Source organism: Sminthopsis crassicaudata, chromosome 4 (assembly GCF_048593235.1).
Source record: "Sminthopsis crassicaudata isolate SCR6 chromosome 4, ASM4859323v1, whole genome shotgun sequence".
Taxonomy (NCBI): Eukaryota; Metazoa; Chordata; class Mammalia; order Dasyuromorphia; family Dasyuridae; genus Sminthopsis; species Sminthopsis crassicaudata.
This window is the reverse complement of record NC_133620.1, coordinates 206,408,834-206,429,520: the sequence shown is the minus strand read 5'-3', so window position 1 is coordinate 206,429,520 and position 20,687 is coordinate 206,408,834. Positions and strand designations below refer to the sequence as shown.

Below are 20,687 nucleotides of genomic sequence, written 5' to 3'. Positions count from 1 at the left end.
TTTTTCCAGGACCTAGAACTTGCCCTGGTCTTAGAACAAGTCTGTTAGCAGGTATTTCTTTAAAACTATAAGTGCAAGCAAAACAAACCAAAAAAGAGTTCCCATCTTACAAGTATATCACAATAGGTATCTTCTCCTTAACTCAACCCTATTTTTTTGCTCCAAGATTCCTAAAGACAAATTAATGTTAAATCCAAATCAATGTGAATATTGACATAATTTTTGTTAAATTTGATATTATTTTAGTTAATATCTAAGTCTACACCATCACAATGAATTGAAAGGCATCCCTGTATCTGAATAGAAGCAATATGGAATGTTATTTAGTCCATCTGAAATTACAAAATCTCTTACACATAATGATTTTTACTGTAATATAATCTTTATTTTTAGAAATACTATCATACTAGAACTATTTCTGGATATAATAATAGAAAAAAGAGACAATTCACTCTTAGGTACCACAGTTTTGAAACATCCAAAACATCCAAAAATGTTAATGTTCCTCGTCTTCAATTTAGTAATTTTAACCTATACATAAAATACCTAAGTTAAGGGGAAATTGTACTGTACAGCAGAGAAAAACTACTTTCAGAGTCAATGGCCCTCTAAATGCCTTTTTATCCTATGTTTCTCAATGTGACTTTTGTGACCTTGGGTTGGTCACTAAACCCGAATTTCAGTTTATTCTTTGGTAAAATGAAAGAGTAGGAATAAATGGCCTTTGAGGTTCCCTGCAGCTCTAAATATTTCTACAATTTTTTAAACATATAATTCTTCTATACACATTAGCAGTGGGTTATTATTTGAACAAAGCCTAGATATATCATTTTTATGTTCCTATGAACCCTACTTATATGCATTACAAAATCATATCTAATGCTGAAGCATACTGAAATCTATTGAAAATTTTCTCATGTAATGCCATGTAAAGATAAAAATACCTTTGGGTGTATCTGAGGGGGAAGTAATCATTCCATATCCTTCTAGAATAAAACTATCATGAATGAAGACTGATAAATAAATTAGAAATAAAGACCAGTTATAGCAAAAACAAAAATTATAAATTCATCACTCTCTGAATCTAATTTTAAAAGTATTATTAATCATGTTTTAATAGTTTCCTAATCTAAAAGGGACTTGCATGTGCTCTCCTATTCCAATCCATGCCCTGGTTTTCCTTGAACATTCTCAATCCAATAGTACTCGAAACATTCATTTTTTTCTATGTCCCTAACCATTTAAGTACTGATATGATTTTGCATGATAAAATTCTGAATGATAATATTTTCAATGTTTGCATTAATTCATCTGATGAGAATTTTAAAGCATTTGGACAATATATATTCAATTTTTTCTAAGACCTAATAGCCAAGCTTCTTGAAGGGAAAGGCCATCTATTTCTTTTGATGCCCCTTCAACTGCACTACACACAATTCTTATTCAGTAATTGTTGTCTGTGACTATTACTCTATAATTAGAGAAATATTTTAACTATTGTATATAAGGACAATAGTTGGGTTAAGAATCAAATAAAGAAAAATGTTGCTGGATTGCACTAGTAAACTTGTACAGTGCTCTTTGTGACAGCAGACATCTTGTCAATCCCAAAACCCACCTCTTTAACACCAATATTCTCCCAGAGGGGCAAGAAGAATAGGAAGCATGGAACACCATAATCTCTGAAGAATTAAAATTACAAATAGCCCAAAGGGCAAAGAAAGACTCAAGCTACAGCAAGTTATCACTCACAACATGTTTAAGAAGTGGTGTAAAAGATGTTGTCAAGAATATGTGTGACTGGAAAAGAAGGTGGGCTGGTCATGAAGTGAGAATAAGAGAGAACAGATGGACAGCCCAAATGGCACTTTATCAATGGAAGGAGTATCCATAGTCATGAAATCACACCTCCACCAAAGGACCTAACTAAAAAGAAGATGGGCAAGTAATTTTTTTTCTATAAAACAGCAAAATAAATAAATAAATTCGCTTTAAAGACCTATACATGTTATTATTTGATAGCTTAGGCATAAGGGTTTCCAACATGGATACAAAGTGAATTCCTAGCCATTAATGTCAAGTAAATCACTTAAATTCTCTGGACTTTAGTTCCCTCATCTGTGAATTCATACAGTTCTCATTGTGTAGGATTCTATCAATTTTACTGAATAAAAGAAGACTTGGGAACAGGAAAGTAGTGGAAAAGGGATTTATCTGGAAGCAATATATTTTTATTTTCAGTTCTTTCCCTTCTGAAATTATCACACACATACACAAAATAGAATGAAACATTAAGCACAAAAATTGTCTTTAACGCTTAACATTTGAGAATTTAGAAATTACTATTAAATAAAGTTTAACTCTACTCTTCATCCTCTAAAGTACAGTAACAGATGGAAAATAAATGGCAAAAGGATGTACAATACTGCATGGTACTTATTTGCAGTTAAAATGTAACACATACACACACAAACACACACACACGTACACACACAAACACACACACACGTACACACACAAAGTAGAAAAGAATTATAATGTGGTAGAAAAATTACTGGATTTAGGGACTTAAGTTCTGTGCTCAAGACCCAGCTATGACATTTACTACCTGGTTGAAAATGGGTAAGTTATTTAGCCTCTGAATGCCATAGTTCTTTTCTCTTTAAAATGAGAGCACTGGATAAGATGATCTCTTTCATCTGTAAATATTATTATTTTATAATGCATTTTCTTCTAAGGATTTACTAAATTCAAGAGTTTAGAAATACAAAGATGAAATTGTACATTATCCCTGTCCTCAAAGAGCTTACACTCTAATAGAGGAAATAAGTACATAAAAAAGTACAATACAAAAGAGGGGCCTGAAAGGAATATGAATAAAAGGGACATCACCTTTACCTTTGGGAATTAAAGAAAAGTTCACAGAGTGGCTCCACCTAAGATGAGCCTTAAAGAAATATTTCACCTAGCAAAAATGTGAAAAAAAAGTATTACAAGTCATAAAGGATTGCCTTCAGGAGTACATAAAGGCAAGTGAAAACAGAAAGAGATGGAGAAATAACTAACAGTCTGACTGGGCTGGAGCATAAAATCAAACAATATTTGGTAAGTGGAGGTAAATGGAAAGGTAATTCAGAGCTGCACATAGCCTTATAAGGCAATGATGCAAAGTTTGTATTTTAATTTATAGAAAACTGACAGTCATTGAAGGTTTTTGAATGGAGTAGAATGGTTTAGAATGATTATTCGGGCAGCTATAAAGACAGACTGGACAAGGATTCGAGCAAAGGAAATAGTCTGGAGGCTACTACAATATTATGTATAAAATATATGAGTCCACACTTATGGCTAGTGGCCATGTGAGCAAAGAGAACTGAGAATAAAGGTTTAGGGGATACCTGTACTCGGGAGACCAGTAAAAGGACAATAAACAATCTTTAAAAAGCCGGTCTATTGTCAAGTACTGTCACTCCTCCCCATTTTTTCTTCTCTATCCCCCCCATAAAAGAACAACAAAAACCAGTCACATTATCCTAAAGAACACAAGGAATACATTTAGCTTTTTATTCCCTTGGATTAATGAACCCTGAGACTGATGATTAAGTAAAAAGGTCAAGTCGGCAAGTATAATACTACTCTTTCTAGAAGTTTAGCAGTAAAGAAGGGAGAGAAATAGGATGAAAATTTAAGAAAGTTGGAGTATCAAGGAGAAAGGTATTATTTTTTTGTTTGAGTGTGAGACCTAAGCATGTTGCCAAACACAGAGAGAGAAGCAAGGGAGGGATTGAAGACAAGAAAGAAGGAAAAGAAATCATCAGGGTCCCAAAAGAAACAGGAAGGTATGGGATCCATATCACAAGTGGAGGGACTAGCCATGGTAAGGAGGTAAAATACCTCATTATCTTAAAATAGGAGAGGAGAGGAGAAGAGAGGAAAAGGTAAGTGAAAGGAGAAATTAGAAAACTTAACTACATATCCAAAATCATGACTTTGTGGCCCTATTACTAAGAGAAGTTGGTTTGTTGAAACAAATAATGATTAAAAAGTCATAGAGTATAAACAAAAAAAGACAAAATTAAAGCAAAATGAAATTCTATAATTACCTTTCACCATTTGCTCCTCAACATTATAAGGGTGTGAATGTGTGTGTGTGTGTGTGTGTGTGTGTGTGTGTGTGTGTGTGTGTGTCTAATGTAAGTACTCTGGCATTTTCAGACACCTTTGTTGACAAAGCCAGCTATCAACTACCACATTTAAATAAACTATCACTTGGACTTTTTATTTGTCTGAGATGACATGAATAATGTTATGCTGGAAGAAAGAGTAACAAATTAAATGAAGTTACTTTCAACCCTATGAGGTAAAATAGGCAAAAACATGCTTTATTCCTTTTTGCCTGTCAAGCTAAGGGGCAACAAATGGATGACAACCAAGTCACAATTTAGCAAGCACCTTTGTAAAAATTACAATAGTCAAATATAGTGTACATGTAGGGCAACATATATGTAAACTATATTTGACTATTGTAATTTTTACAAAGGTTCAGTAAGAAAGAATTAGTTTAAAATGAAATATCAAGCACTTTTTAATGTATTAAGTGCAAGAATGCTATGAACTAAACTGAATGAATTTTATTTCATGCAAATTATTTTTTAAAAAATTTCAATAGGTTAGATCTAGCTTTTATGTAATAAATAATTTTAATATGGTAGTTATAAATTATCTTTCATAAGGCTGATCTTTACAATTTGTGTTTTTAATCACTGAATTACATAAAACAAGATCATCTAAGGACAACTGGGACTTTTATATACAATATTATCATAATAGAAATTATGCTCAATTAAAGACTTAATTCAATTTGTTAATATACATTACTGTTATAATGATTATTTTTAGTATTAAAAAAAGATTATTTCTATACAACAATTATTCCCCAGCTTGGGGGGCTGGGAAGTAGAGTTACATTATTTTCATATTTACAGAGTTCTGAGAGATCAAAGAAGCTTTATCTGATATGATCTATTAAAACAATTTTTACACATTCTGAAAATAAACTAAATGTCAAGAAGTACATTTTACTAGCTAAGTCCATTTTTAAGATGTTTTGCCAAAACTACCTTAAAAGAAAATGAAAAATATGCACATGACAATAGTATGGATAAAATGAATAAGAAAAGTCCTTGCTATTCGATATGTCCAAAAAGACAATCATTTGGGTGCCATGTTGTGCACAGTTCAAACATAAGAAAAGATAGGTTTTATTTGAAAAATAAGTTAGCAATGAAATGCATTTTATTTTAATCATAAAGTCAATAGGAGTCTAATGCAAACAAACAAACAAAAAATTCCAGTATCTGTGATTTGGGGATATAGATTCTCTTTTTTTTTTTTTTTCCTCTTCAACCTCTTTTTTCAAAAATAAATTCACAGAAATATTGAACGAAAATCATGCACTATTTTTAAATTGTCTGGATTTGTTTTGCTTCTAATTACAATTAAATAAAAAAGTTAAAGTAGAAAATGTTTTTGAAGTCTACATACTTCTCTGTCCTGTGCTTTGATTATCACTGAAAGGCACTGAATAGCATTTGTCCCTAAAACAATATTACTTACAACTTTTATTGTACCAGTGTGGTTTAGAAATTTAACTCTATGTCAAAGGCAAAAATTATCAAATTAATCTCTAAATCAAATGTCTTTTTAAAAATCTCTACTCTTGAAATTAATTCTCACTGGAATTCTAATTTAAAATACAATCATTTTTCACAACAAATCTTTTACAGGAGACTTCTAACAATAATTCTAACTCAGCATATGTACTTACTGAGTGCTACATGAATATTAACATAAATGACTGACATCCGTAAATTCTTACATTGTATATTTTTATAAACATCCATAGTTGTACAAAGTGGACTGCCAACAAATTAAACACCATACTATCTCAAGAATATATTATGTGTGTGTAAATATACATATATACATACATATAAATATATACACACGTATATATGTATGTGTGTGTATATATATAATAGAAGCCTATTCTCCTTTTTTGGCTTACTAGAGGAGAAGCAAAGTTCAACTCCATCCATAAAAATTATATCATTTTTAGTGGGGGGGAAAAAGCAATTAAAACAAGGTCTTTTTTTCTATTCTCTTTTTATGAAAATATATTTCCAGGATTTATTATTTTCCACAGTTTCTGCTTTATCAATATATCTCAAGATCAAATATTTTTATCTGAGTAAAAGAAAGCTAATAGACATCAATGTGAATAATTAATCTTGCTAATTAAACAGACTCAATAAAGAAATCCAAGAAAATTAATGAATTCAACTGAATGAATGAGTTCAAAATATGATTTCAAGAAAACCATTTAAATTTTTTTTAAAAATGGACTTTTTCCCAAAAATGTTCTTTCCACTCTCCATCCTGATTCATGGTATTTCCATATTCATTGATCAATGACAACAAACTTCATTCAAAGGTTTCTCTGAAAAATATCACAAAGCAGTCTTTTACCACTATTTACCACATTTCAAAGAATGTGAATAACTTAGAAATGCTGTCCATATAACTATTATGAAAGGCATGATGCAGAAAAACATGGACAAGGAATGAAGAGCTAGTTAAACATCCTGGAACTTCAGGGGCCCAGACACAGCACTAGAAGATTTTAATTCTCAGTATCTTTACACTGTTTCCAGCCTTTCCAAATCATATAGAAGCCATACAAGGACCAATAATAGCACCAGAACATTTGTCATCTGCCTCTGAAATAATACTATTTTCTTATCCACACTGATGAGGCAATTAATTTAAACAGACCAATGTTTTAAATAGATCAATTTATGGTAAAATTGTTAGACAATACTGAATAGGCTTTCCAGGCACATTTTAACTGAAGGCTGAGAGGGAAGGGAGGGCAATGAGCTTAAAAAAGAAAGTAGCAGTTGATCTAAAAATTTAGAAAAACTAAGGTTTTTGACAGTTTTCTTATATACTGGGATAAATAGGCTTCACCAAAGAGACACCTTTATTTAGCCAATGCCTAGTTAAATTACACATCCTTCAGTTTCATAGCAATGCTCTAAAATATATCCTCTTAAATACTTATATTTGGAATACATCTGGCATGTCAAATTATTTGGAGGACTGTGGTTTTAAATGTATTGTTGGAGGTAGTATGTTTGGAAAGAACTCACTTATCATTCTAGTGCTTCATAAAGAATCAGCATAGAAAACAAATGTAAGTTCTAGTCTGCTGCTACCATAGAGAATCAATAGTCATCTATTTAATTTGTTAAGACAATGTAAATTAGTAACTTCCAACCAGATGTGCGATGTACACATCAAACAAACTGCAACCTGTTCATTATGAAAATCCTGTCAGCACACACAGAGCTGCCTGATGATATTTTATCTACTGTGGTTTCCCCATTAGTGGTTATGAAAATTGTCCTGAGGATTTCTGTACAAAGAAATGGGCGTTATAAACCCATAATGGTGCAATCAATTTCAACTATTCATCTTTTATATGTAGACTTATACAGGCTTCTGTGTGTTGCTGTGTCTTTTCATTTGGGAGGGATAAAACATTGAAGAAAAAAATGTGACATACTATTTTCCTTCAATAAATCATTTATCTGTAGTCATTAAGCCTCTTTTATTTAATGTACAGTTTCTACCCTCTTTCTATGGCAGTGAAGAAGTATGCAAAGTGAAAAAAAGACAGAATCAACAGAAAAAGAAAGTACGCATTTACTAAAAAAAAAATTTCAAAATGACTCTAAACATAAATTAAGCTTACCCATTGGGAGGTCTAACTGGCACTCTGGTCATTTATATGGGCCTATGTGACTATGTAGCCTGCTGTTTGATAAAAAATGATTACTAACCACAGGCACCCACAGGATAACAGGATATATATAATATTGGTGATGTCTCAGACATACAAAGCGCTTTCTTCAAGTATGTAAGCTTTCTTTTCATGGTAAGCAGACCTCATTTTTCACTCTTTAATACTTTCACTTCCCAAAAGTAGTTTATTATATAAAATGTATTTTGCCATTTTCCTCATGTTTATTTTAATAATATCAAAACTAGCAAACATAAAATAAATGGTTACATTTTGAAGGCATGCATATAATTAAATATTACTGACATGTTCTAGTCATTAAAATCTACAGTAATCTTACCATTACAGCATCATTTACTCTGCTTCCTAGAAAAGGAGAAAGCTAAAGAAGGTTCACATCACCAATCATCTTTCCTGGACAGTGACCCCTCATCTTAACCAAATCCACTTCCCAAGTCTAACAAGTTACATTCTTTTATCAAACAAGTTGTAGAATTGATAATATTATTACCAATTACAATATTGCCAATGACTACATTTTAAAATATTATTATTTAAAGTAATATGAAATGAATGTATTCTTACTCATACAACTGAAATCCACACAATTCCTTCCAATGAAAATATCCATTTCTACTAAACCTCTTTTCTGTCAGCATTTGTATGATAAATGTCATACCCTAAAATCAGAATCATTTCTATTTCCCCATCTTGTTTCTTCTCCCCACCTTCACCCTCAAGAAAACAAGATAAACCAAAAAAAAAAAAAATGACTTTCCACTAAGGTTTAAAAATGAATCAAGCAGCCCAGTCCTCACAAACATACAGTACGTGCCTCTTCACCAAGAACACAACAGGCCACGTGACTTAGCATGCATTGGAATACTGTCAACCAGAAACTATGATTATTTCCAGGGGGAAAAATATGAATCAAATATTGCAACTTCAGCCAGCCTGCTGGAGATTAGACCTGGCCCTACTGGCCCCAGATCCTGAAGTACCAGCAGGTAGCATCCCATACACACAGATCTCACACCCTTGCAATCCACAAGTACAAGGGGATTTAAGAGCTGAGTGTTAGCCAAGATATCCAGCATTAACTTGAGTCTCCTTTCTTTCTGTGGGTTAAATTCAGACTCATTTGGTCACTTAAACCTTCTTTGTGGTTCAGCATAAGAATCACTTTCTTGGAACTCTCAGCTTTGATTGGAAACTCTGGTTAAAATTAAGAACTTCAAACCCCAAATTTGAAAAAGTGAAACAGATGTCCTGTTTGTTAACTATACATGGCTCCTCACAGAGATCTCTTTCTCTCTGTGTGTCTCTCTGTGTGTCTCTGTCTTTCTGTCTCTGTCTCTCTTTATGTCTCTGTCTCTCTGTGTCTCTTTCTTGTCTCTCTGTCTTTCTCTCTGTCTCACTTTCTCTCTCTCTCTCTCTCTCTCTCTCTCTCTCTCTCTCTCTCTCTCTCTCTCTCTCTCTCTCTCTCTCTCTCTCTCTCTCTCTCTCTCTCTCTCTCTCTCTCTCCCTCTCTCTCTCTCCTTCTAACTCTCTTTCTGTGTATGTGTCCCTCTCTCTCTCTCTCTGTCTCTCTTTTACCTCCTCCTCCTCCTCTTCCCCTCCCCTGCATTAAATTTAATTTAATGCAGGTTAGGCTTAAAAGAAATAGAAAGCAAAATATGTACTGGGGATGAAAACCCCCTAAATCTTCCTCTGGGAAATAAAAATTAAAAAGAGCTTTATCAGAAAGATGAAAGTAGTGGGAAGAACTGTTTTCTCCCATGATTAGACTACACTAAAAGTCCAAATTAGATAGAGTGCCTAGAGCCTGCCTTTTTCAGCGCCTTCTATTTTTTCTCTTTCTAATTTTTAAGCGTCCCAGCTGTGAAAAAAAAAAAAAAAAAAAAAAAAAAAAAAAAAGTGGATATAAAATAGGACGGGAAGGGAAGGGGGGAGGGGAGAGAGAGAAGATCATATGATAGAACATATAAACCGCTAGCCTCTAGCTATCTGCTATTGTTATTGTAAGTGTGGCTGGAGCAAAAAGGGTATTCCAAAGGATCATTGGGCATCTTCCCCTCTAAGAAGCCTCCCATGCCAGCAGGATGTTTATCATTGAACTTACGTGAGGACATAGTTGACGCTGACGATGCAATGGGGCCTAGAGGACCGGCTGTTGTGCACAATGGTGGCGTAGCTCTGTACCCATACCCAGCCCCCGTGCTTTGCCAGGAACCGGTAGTACTTTGTAGTCACCTGTCCTTTCACCAGCACTGAGGTGAGAGACGGGGGGGGGGAAAATAAAAAGCAGAGTGGGAAACAAAGAAAATTTGTACTAGGATTTAACCCCAAAACCACTCTGTGAGATTGCTAGTTTCCAGACTAACCCTAACCCCGCCCCCTCAACCCCAATGCCCCGCAGCAGCAGCAGCAACAGCTGCAGCTATAGGCTGGGGAATGCCACCAAGTCCTCTCCTTACAGAAGAAAGAAAGACGCAGGAGACAAGGGGATGTTAGGTTCGAAAAATCTTAAATGAAATAATCAAAGAGGAACTGGGGGTTACGGAATGGGAAACTAATAACCAAGGAAATGAAGAGAGAAAATTTCCAAAACCAAAGGATTATGCAATGTTAATTTGTATCGAATTCATTCGATCCTATTGACACGCTTTCCCTTTTTGAAGGGAGATAAAGCTATTATTCACTTGGTCGATTGCTTCCATATTTGTAGTAATATGAATATGGATAATTTGGCGTTAATCATGATTCCTCCATCCCAAATCCATACTTTTCAACTACCGAAAGGGCTTGGTGTTAGCACTCTTCTTGGAAGTTAAACTCTGACTCCGATTTTTTCATCTCTTACTTTCTTCCCGGGCTCGAAGAGACGTAACTCTAAAAGTTCCCCTGGGCATAATCCTGGATTTGGAGTCACTGCTTAAGCCAAACAGTGTATTTGTAACAAAGGGATCAAGAAAATGTATCCATAGTCAACAGTTGTATTCCTCTTTTGAAGGGGATTTTTCAGCAAAAGTAAATAAATCGGTGGAGTGTGGAACCGTGAAATGGGAACAAGTGCGTGATTTTGAGTTGTAAATTGAGTTTAGGGATTGTTGGTTGTTTTTGTTATTTTTAAATAAAAGGGGTTCCCCGTTGGCTTGGAACAATTGAATATACCCAAGCCTGCTAGGAGAAGTTAGGTTGCTTTTATTTCAGTGCCAAAAGAGGCTTGAAGGTAAGGCTGCTGGGCTCCTTTGAACTTGATGATCTGTGTGTACTCCATCCTTGCAATAAAGATCTATTTTCCTTATGCCAAAACAGTCTTAGGGGTCCACGATCCCCAACCGAATTATCTTCTGAGCAAGTGGTAGAATTGTTCCCAAAAGGGAAAGTAAAACTGGTGGCCGCTTAAGTGGAGAGGAAAGGGTGAAGGGAGGGAATGTTAAAGAATGCTGAAAAATTGCTTACGCAGGTGATGAGCACAGCGCAAATGGAAGGTGTCACAACCATGGACATGATGATAAAGGGTCTTCTCTATCAGGTCCTGCGGTTCATAGCCAGTTAGTTCAGCCACCCTGAGGAGTACAAGAAGAGGAATTCAGTAGTGGGGAAATGGCACAGAAGTAGGAGGCAGTGTATAGACAGGTGAGAGGAAGAAGAGGGATTTTAGTCTCTTGTATGGCCATCCCATTCTGTACTGACAAGTGATAGTAAGCAAGCCACTTCACGTCTGAACCTGTTTCCTCCTCCATAACCTGAAGATAATTTTTATCTACCTTTCCAAACTCCCCCACAGACCTATATAAGGATCAAATGAGATAGCAGACATAGAGCACTTTGCAAATTCTCTTAGCCTCTCTAAATGTAGGGCATTCAGCACAGAGAATGGAATCAAACTGTTAGAGCCCAGAAGACTCTTTGTAGACCTAGCTGATCCTACCTGCTTATTTTAAAGATGAGGACACCAACCCAGAGCAATTAGGATATTTAATCAAGTTCCCATCATTTAACATCTCTGCAATAAAGTTGGGATTGAACTGACTCCGAGGCAGCACAATGGTTCTCCAGCACACACACACACACACACACACACACACACACACACACACACTTTTGACTCATATTCTTATTAAGTCTTTGGGGCAGGTTGCAAGATGTGGCATTCACATATCAGCAGCTCAGTACAGTCCTACCTGGAATCCAAAAATATGAGCTTCATATCCAGGCTGGCACGAAACATGAACATATTGCTGTGTAGTTTGATTTCTGTCACAGCACTGGGAGGCAGTGAATGGCCCACAGCTACCAAGCCCACATTCTGGTAGCAGCCATCAAAAGGGGACATATCCAGGCTATACTGTCGGATCTTTAGGTAACCACTGCAGTGAATGACCTGCAAAGGAAGAAAGAAAATTAGACATTTCATCAACTCTTCCCCCTGCTTGAGTTAGGGTCAAAGATCAGGAATGGCAGAGAGGAGAGGAGTTTCCAGGGGTCCCTATAGGAGCTAGCTGGGTTCTCTGATTGAAGTGCCATTCCTGACTTATAAATCAAGATACTTAGTAAAAAGTTCTGCCTAAATTTAAACTCTAAACCCCTAGATAATGAATTGTTAGATTGTTTCTCTAAACAAGGACAATTGTGTTTATACTTAGTCATAATTTTGTAGCAATCTTGAGCAAATCATTTAGCCCATTTGTACCTTAGACCAATAAATAAGTTCCATTGTTAGAGGGAGCTTTCACACTCCCACATTTAAACCATTTTCCATTTCTCCTCTCCCCCAAATCTTTATACATTTATTCTCCAGGTGTGCCCCTTTTTTCAGGGAGAATATAATAATGCTTCAAGTATGTAAAATATATGTATTCTTATTTTTTTAATCGTCTCTAAACCTAAATGTTCTTTACCTATATCGTATACATACATGATTGTCTTCAGAAATTTCACTGTTCAGAATACCCAATTTGACAGCTGCAGCAACTGGGGCTTCAGATTGCCCTAGACACACACCTTATAACCCCCACAAGTGAGACCAGCGTTCCTCTTGGCCAAAACACACTTCATCCTCAGGAAAAAAGAACGTTCTATCTCATACTCTGGAAAAGAAAAAAGGGGAAAGGAATTTGGTATATTTTGAACAATTTATAAGGTTCAGTCAAAGGAAGAGTGAGGGAAGGTGATAGAGATACAATGGAAGACTCTGGAGTATTCTTTACCCTGTACAAAATGGGAGTGGTAGGGCTGGTGGGCTGTGAGCACTGCAGTCATCTCATCATGGTCTGCTGGATGAATATATTCATAAATACTGTTCCCGGTCAGTTCTACCTGTTATAAATAAGGATTTCAGAGTTATCTGCATTGTCTTAAGGAAAGGTTAAAGCAAAACAATTTGGGTTGGAGGGGGGGAATAATAAGTAGGGGAGTCTTTTCCCTGAACTCTTGAAAGGGCAGCCTTTTATTCTATACAACTCTTCAAAGTTTCCCTCTAGACCCAATCTTAATTGGCCAATGGGAATAATATTCATTTAGTTTGGAAAGGAAAGATATAGAAAGAAGTGATAGGAATAGAGTATGAAAAGTCCTTGAAGTTCATCTAGTCCAAACTCCATTGTTATATAGATGGGGAAACTGAGGCCCTGAAAGGCTGTCATTTTCTAAATTTTACATCCCCAAGTATCCATTCTGAATAAGCATTTATTTTTAGCAAATTATTTGCCTGAAATCCCAGATGGTAAATAGAAAAATCGGGATTCAAACCAGGTTTCCTAATTTTAAATACATTTTATACTACACATGTTGGATGCTGATCTGATATGGCCTAGAAACTTCATTTAGCACTCTGTAATTGTGTAAATATTACCCCATTAAAAGATACAGTTCTACTACGTCCTAGGACTTCCAGTTTCCCGGAAAAGCAAAATCTTACAGAGGAGTGTCCTGAATAGAATGAAAGCCTACAGTATTTCTCATGCTCTTATCACTGCCACAAAAGGAGAAAGGGAGACCAGGGAGTCTGTGGATCTACCCCACCTACCTGAGAAAGACCCAGGTGGACAGATGCAGTCTCTGAAATGTACATGATCTTTCCATCCGGAGCCACCACAAAGATGAAACCATCCAAGGTCTAAAAAAGTAGACAGAAAGTATGTAAGAAACTCTAGAGGTGGAACTAGGAATTGACTTTGGAGAGTGTTCACTTTGCAGAGAACAGAAAATAAGGGCCAACAAATATAAGAAAATGTAGAGGGAATAAGAAGCCAAGGAAAAAATCAATAGTCCTTGAGAATAGGAAGTATGCAGTGAAAAGATTAAAAGTGGCCTAAGTCATGCAATATCTATTATGTGAAAACCTTGCCCTCCAAGGTCTGATGAGGAGAAGAAATCCAGCAGGCCTGAAAAATGCACAAGAGAAACATGCAAGTGAGAATAACTATGAAGACCACAAGGCAGGAATGAGTGAACTGATTTGAGTAAATTGTGCTGCAGGAAACATAAAAAGGTTTGTCTGGTCAGAATGAAGAGTTGGCTTCAGGGTTTAAGAAGAGATGAGTGGTGCTGATACACACATACATAATAACAGCTATTCTTAATTGCCTCTTATACCCTAAGATCCATCCTATTTTCCCCAAACAAATCACATCGATTGAAAGATAGAAATATACATACATATATATACTTACATACTAGGTGCTTATTATCTCCTGATTATATAACCACAAATAAATAAAGTTTCTTAAAGCTGACAAAATCAGTTTCAGAAAGGGTTAATGTGTCTGGCCCAGAACAAGAGAAATCAGTTCTCAGTTTCCAAGCTGCAAACTTATTTTCAAGGCTCTACTCAAGAAGCTCATGGTGGACTTGAATGACAATTAAGGGGATGAAGGAGCAGGGGAGAAGTGTCAAGCCTAAAAATGCCAACGGGAGTTTTACTATTTTAAATATTTGCTCTGCGACTTAAGTGGGCAACGGGCAATTTAAAACGGTCTGCACTGCAAACAATGCTATAATAGGACCTACACACTGGTCATACACATTACCTGAATTTAGTATGGTGTGCACCTGCGCATGTGCGTGTCTCTACAATGCTAGACACCAGAGATGGGATCAGAGGAAAGAAGGGCGGAGTGTACTACATAAGGACAATTGAAAGGGGCTATGACAACGAATGAAAATACGATTTGAAATGCAAATATAATCCAAAATATAGAATTTTTATATCTTTAATAGGCGATTGCGTTTCCCTATTCTGAATCACTGGCCTCGAAAACGCACTAAGGGCATGATTCTATGGCTGACATTGCTTCCAACATGTGCAGGCAGAAAGAGCTGGGTTTCCATGAACTACGTTTATTCAGTTTTGCTGTACCTGTCATAGGGCCCATGGAGTTCTGTGGTCTCTCTATCTCTCTCCCTCAGTTTACCTCTGGCTGGATAGAAAAAAAAAATCTAAGAAAATAAGTCAGTGCACCTTCGCTCAGCAGGCACCTAAACAAAGTCTTTTCAACTTTGAGGAGTCCTTTCAACTTGCTTGTCCACAAGACCACAGATTGGGGAGAAGAGGGGGAGTCAGAAGAGGGCAGGAGAGATATAATACAAATATTTTAAAGCACATACTATTTATTTCCGAGGTACTGAGTTATTTGGAGGAGATATCATGACAATAAAAATTTTAAAAAGAAAAAAAAAAGTCTCTGCTTCATTAGAATTTACTTTCTACTAGGGTTGGAAGCCGACACAACTCTGCTCCTGCTAGCGTGCCTTATCATCCAAAGGAAATACTACCTGGATTCCTTGAACTGTGACAAAAATGCAAAAGGAAGATCCAGAGATGTGCTTTTTTTTTTTTTTTTTTTTTTTTTTTTTTTAAGTAAAGTAATATAGACAACAAAACGCTTTCAAAGGAAAGAAATCCAGACTTGGGCTCCCTGCTTCGATCTGTGAAAGGTTTTGTTTTATTCTTAAAACAAGTACACAGGAATACAGCAAGCTACAAATATAACAGTCTTTAATAAACTTTCCGGGAAACGGGCTTTGATTTCAAGGCCAGTTACCTGTAAGAGATGGGACCCCAGCTCCCGACCGACGTTATCCAAGGGACTGGTACGGGTTGAATGGCCCCACGCTTCTCCAAGCCCTGTATACGAAAGACACAGAGAAAGGTCTTCAGTAGAAATGAAATTGACAAGATCCCGGGTCCTCCACGTGGGAAGAATTGCCAGTTGTTAGAGACGCAGCGTCAGCAACCGCGGGACCACTAATTACTGTGCCCAAGGTTATTAGTACGACTGTTAAGACTACAGTCACAACGCTTGCCATACGGCAGTGTAGCCAGTGATAATAAACAGTAAGCATTCCCCAGCAACTCTAGAAAGACAATAGCAATGGATTGTGGAATCGCGTTACTTTCAATTCCAAGGGCTGAGTGAACTCCAGTTGGGTTGCCAGAGTCCAAGGACGCCGATAATCAGACCTTTCACACTACTTTATCTCACCTAACTTGCTTCTTTCGCTGAAGAAACTGCCGGGTTTTTCTTAGAGTACCGAGCCACAGCAAGATGTAATACAAACTATTTTGTGCCCAGCTACAGCATCTCCCTCCCTGGAAAAAGAGTGCGACCATAATAGCGGGTAAAGGAAATGGTCCATTTTGGGTTGCATTACATTATGACTGTTAGCGAGTCCCCTGATACTGTGTGCTATCGATGCGTTTTGCGTGCTTCATTTGTGTATCTACAAGGGGAAAAAAACCAACACTTTATTCCTCATTCACATTCTTCATCCTCATCATTAATAAGAGAAGGAAACTAATAGCACGGGAAGAACTTGTGCAACCACATGGAGTAATCTAGGAGATCTTTCTCATTTTAGCCTCCGATAGGATTTTCTGATTGGCTATAATGACTCGCTTGTCATTCTTCTCCTCTTAAATCCCCAAAATTAATCCCCCTTATTAAAAATCAGTTTGCTTTCAGCTTGCGGTAACTCTTAGGCGCTATGTCACCAGCGGCAGATTTTGCAGGCATCAGTCAACTATTCCCCACCCCCACCCTCATTCCTTTTCCCCCATTCCCATCGCCATCTAACGCACTTTTTTGAAGTTAATTCTCTGGGGGCACTAAGAGATTCTAAATGTTGCCTTAATATTAACACCGTCCTGAACAGACTGCAGAGTCATTTTATTTCGCAGACTTCTAAATATCCAATACTTGAAATGCGGGCACTCCATTTCCTTATTGTCTTACATTTATCAAACTTTGTACCCAAATTATCCGCTTATATCGGAATTAAAAATCGCTTTGTTCCTCAACATACTCATATAAACGTGTAAACACACATGTAACATATACATGTTATATGCGAGTATCTATTACATATGCATATTACATGTATAAATAATATCTAATCAAGATTATTATTTTCTTATTTACAGAGAGATAAAAAAAAAGAGGAAAGCCGAGGGGAATTGGCCGAGACGGAGTTGTTATTTATGAGTTATATCTCTTAGCAAGGTTGATGCTGAAATAATTTAAACTGGGCAGTTAAAACCTTTTATGCTTACCCCATTAAACAGGGCTTAACGTGACGAGAGGGAGAGACAGAGGAAGAGAGAGGGGAGAAAGAGAGACAGAGAGACAGACAGACAGACAGACAGACAGACAGACAGAAGGGATTTATTGCAGTACAATGCAAATCACCATGAAATACACAATGACAAACACGAGCATTAGGATGTCTTACTACAAATTAGAGATGGACTCTGACTGTTTAAAAATTGCTGGCCAGGTGCTACTTCCCGTTTATCCCCCAAACCAGAGACAAATAAACAAGTGATCAAAATCTGGGCAACGTAGAACAGTTAGTTCTCTTTCATCCCGCACCCGATTTACCTAAGTGTTTGCACATCTAAATAAACCTAACGATTTCCCCACAGCTATGCAAACATTAATGCTCCCAGACTACCTTCCTCCTCTCACTCCATTTCTCCCTCTTCTGTAGCCCTCCCTGATTCTTTTTCATCCCTTTGGTCCAGTTAAATCTCTCCCATCTCACCCCTTCCCCGACTCTCTCCTTGACAATCTGTTTTTCTGCCTCAGCTATGGCCCCCTTTGCTCTTTATAGTTTTTCTCCCATTTTACGCACAAAATACTTATTCGTGGCTCTACACACATACACATATCCTGTTTGTCTGGCTCTCCCTATCCTTCCTCCCTTTCTCTCTCTCTCTCTCGACTTCCCTGTCATCTCTATTCTTTTTTCTTCTCTTCCATCTTCTGGACCTTCCTTCTCCTTCCTTTTCATTCCTTTTATTACCAGAAAGTGGGGGGGGGGAGGGCGGAGGAAGGCGGAGTAGAAAGTGTGTGTGTTGACTGTGGGGCTGCGGGGGAGGGTTGTCTGCTCTTACTGTGTGTATGCCTGACTTGACTGACAGTCATCCAGATCATCCTAGTATCTGCACGTTGAGCAACAAAATCACCCGTAATGGAACTCCATCTGATGTCTTTGGCTAAAGCCAGGTAGTGAAACCTCAGGCTAAAACTCGGTGAGAAATGCGCAAACCAGGATGCCAGGACGAGGGTCATCGAAACTCTGGAGAGTGAAAAGTATTTTGCAAAACAGTCCAGAACCAGTATGTGTGGCCCATTGCATGTACTTTTTAAAAAACAAAAAAGGTTCACAAGAGATGGGTGACAAAATAGTCCAAGAAGATTTTCCTACCTGAACAACTGGGAAAGACACAAATTCGGTAGGCTACATATTACATACTGTTTCAGTATTCCTGGTTTAGAATCTGGGCTGATTATTAATCCAAGTTTACGGATCTAATTAGTATGCTCCTATGAGGGAAAGTAAAACTTCCATCGCAAGTTAATGAATAGCTCATTTCCATTACAGGTTAATACAGGTCTCTTTTTCTTTTTCTTTCTTTTTAATGAAGTTGTTTTTTTTTTTTTTCTTTTCTTCTTCCCCTCCTCCCTCCCCCACGGAGCATTGAACTCCACTTTATGTTTCTGGCCAAAAAAAAAAAAAAAAAATCTCTGCCTTGAGATCGAGTTAATGTTTTATAATGTAACGTGTTTTCTCTCTCTCTCTCTCTCTCTCTCTCTCTCTCTCTCTCTCTCTCTCTCTCTCTCTCTCTCTCTTAACCTGGCGTGACTTTTCCTAACCCTAATTCTACAAGGTGTAGAGTCTTCTCATCCTCATACCCCCAGGAAAATGCGAAGAAGGGAGTATACAAAAGAAAGCAAAACCCCCTTCTGTCTTCTAAGACCCTATTGGAGACTCCTCTTCTAATATGCTTCTTTGCTATAGTCAGTCAGTTGGTCCTTGGATCCGTTTCTCTGTCCAATTCCTTTTAGTCAAGGGGGTAAGCTGTGATTTTTTGCACTTGACCTACCGCAGAAAATTCTGTAAATCCGTTGATTGTCTGTTTAAAACAAGAAGGAAAGCAGCTCCTTTTGCTGCAGGATTACAGTGGAAACCAGATCTAAAGATTCCCTTGTAATTTGGAGAGGCCGAAGGAATAAAGGGTTTGCAAGGGGAACAAGTAGCTCTGTTAGGGAGAGGATAACTAAATCGTTTTTTAGGCAAAAGGATTTTCCCCAGCTAAAGTGGTAGAAGACAAAGAAAAACATAATCTATTTTGGAAGATTTCCAAGATATGCCACATTAACCTTAGCAGATAAATTTTGCTTTTCTACCCCCTCTCCCCCATTCCCCTTAAAGTCTGGTTTATCATATTTACATAAGTAGCATTAGAGGGGGTTGTATCTATTATGGATCTAAAGGACTAGCTCACATTTCATTAGAAAACCTGGTTGAAGTTTCCCTGTTGCTGTATACTTGATGCATTGTAGAGCCATTTCCATTTAAATACCCCCTGACCTAAGGATTACCTCAATGGACTGACTGCACGGGTTTTGTAATTTCCTGAAAATGAGATTTCGATTTATAAAACAAGAAACCAATTAGTAACCAAATGAGGCGAAGTAGATCCACTAAAATTGACCTAATCCCATAGGCACCATTTAGGCAAGTTCTTGGCGAATGAATGATGAGCCCCAGTCTAGCATGGGCTCAAAGCATCATCCAGCTGTGTTATTGCAAGCAGCAAAAATAAATTGATCGAGCTTTTCCTTCAGAATGAATTCCATATCCTTGACAAAATATAGATTATGGCTCCAACATCATAGCTTCCTCTACTCCTACAGGAAGAGGAGGAGGAAAAGAAGTACTTGGCATTAGTATTGTGTTTTTTTAGCCCTCCCCTAAACAGGTAACACACAACATATTTATTCCTTTGTAATACATAATAAACAAAAGTACAAGTAGATGGCATAGTTGGAGGGAATATTTACACTGATTATATCACAAATTCTTTTTAGTATTTTGTTACAGTTGCTTTAGTTTTATCCACAGCTCCTGATACGTCTTTAAGCAGTCATGTAGGATAGTGAGTGGGGGTAGGAGTCACAGCACTCATCTCTTGTCATAACTTGAACATGACCCAATCATTAATGGCAAAGATGCCAAACCACTTTCAAACTCAGGACCATAACAGATTTTGCTCAGGAAGAAGTGGGGAGATAGGTTGAGGGTGGAACCAAAAGAAAAAAGAATGGAGGAGGGTAGTCAAAAGAAATTACATATTTTAAAATGCTGCACAAAGAGACCCAGATGCCCATTAACCCAATTGGAATTCCAATGTATATAGTTCATTCCAACCTACCTCCTGTGCTTTCTTCAGTCCAGGAGAGATAAGGGGAAGGTTTGAGGCCTGTCATGCTAGAGCTCAGCCCACCAGCTTACTGGGACCGGTGACTCC

General features: G+C 37.0%; 1 protein-coding gene across 1 annotated transcript in view; it reads right to left on the bottom strand.

Moving 5' to 3' along the window:
• Positions 1 to 20,687, bottom strand: part of SIM1 (SIM bHLH transcription factor 1) — a 75,533-nt gene that overhangs the window by 47,341 nt on the left and 7,505 nt on the right. The window contains exons 2-8 of the mRNA XM_074265419.1: positions 15,916 to 15,998; positions 13,899 to 13,988; positions 13,081 to 13,189; positions 12,875 to 12,960; positions 12,055 to 12,254; positions 11,330 to 11,436; positions 9,987 to 10,134 (exon numbers count right to left, since the gene is read on the bottom strand). Coding sequence (XP_074121520.1) covers positions 9,987 to 10,134; positions 11,330 to 11,436; positions 12,055 to 12,254; positions 12,875 to 12,960; positions 13,081 to 13,189; positions 13,899 to 13,988; positions 15,916 to 15,998 — 823 coding nt within the window. The remainder of the gene's footprint in view (positions 1 to 9,986; positions 10,135 to 11,329; positions 11,437 to 12,054; positions 12,255 to 12,874; positions 12,961 to 13,080; positions 13,190 to 13,898; positions 13,989 to 15,915; positions 15,999 to 20,687) is intronic.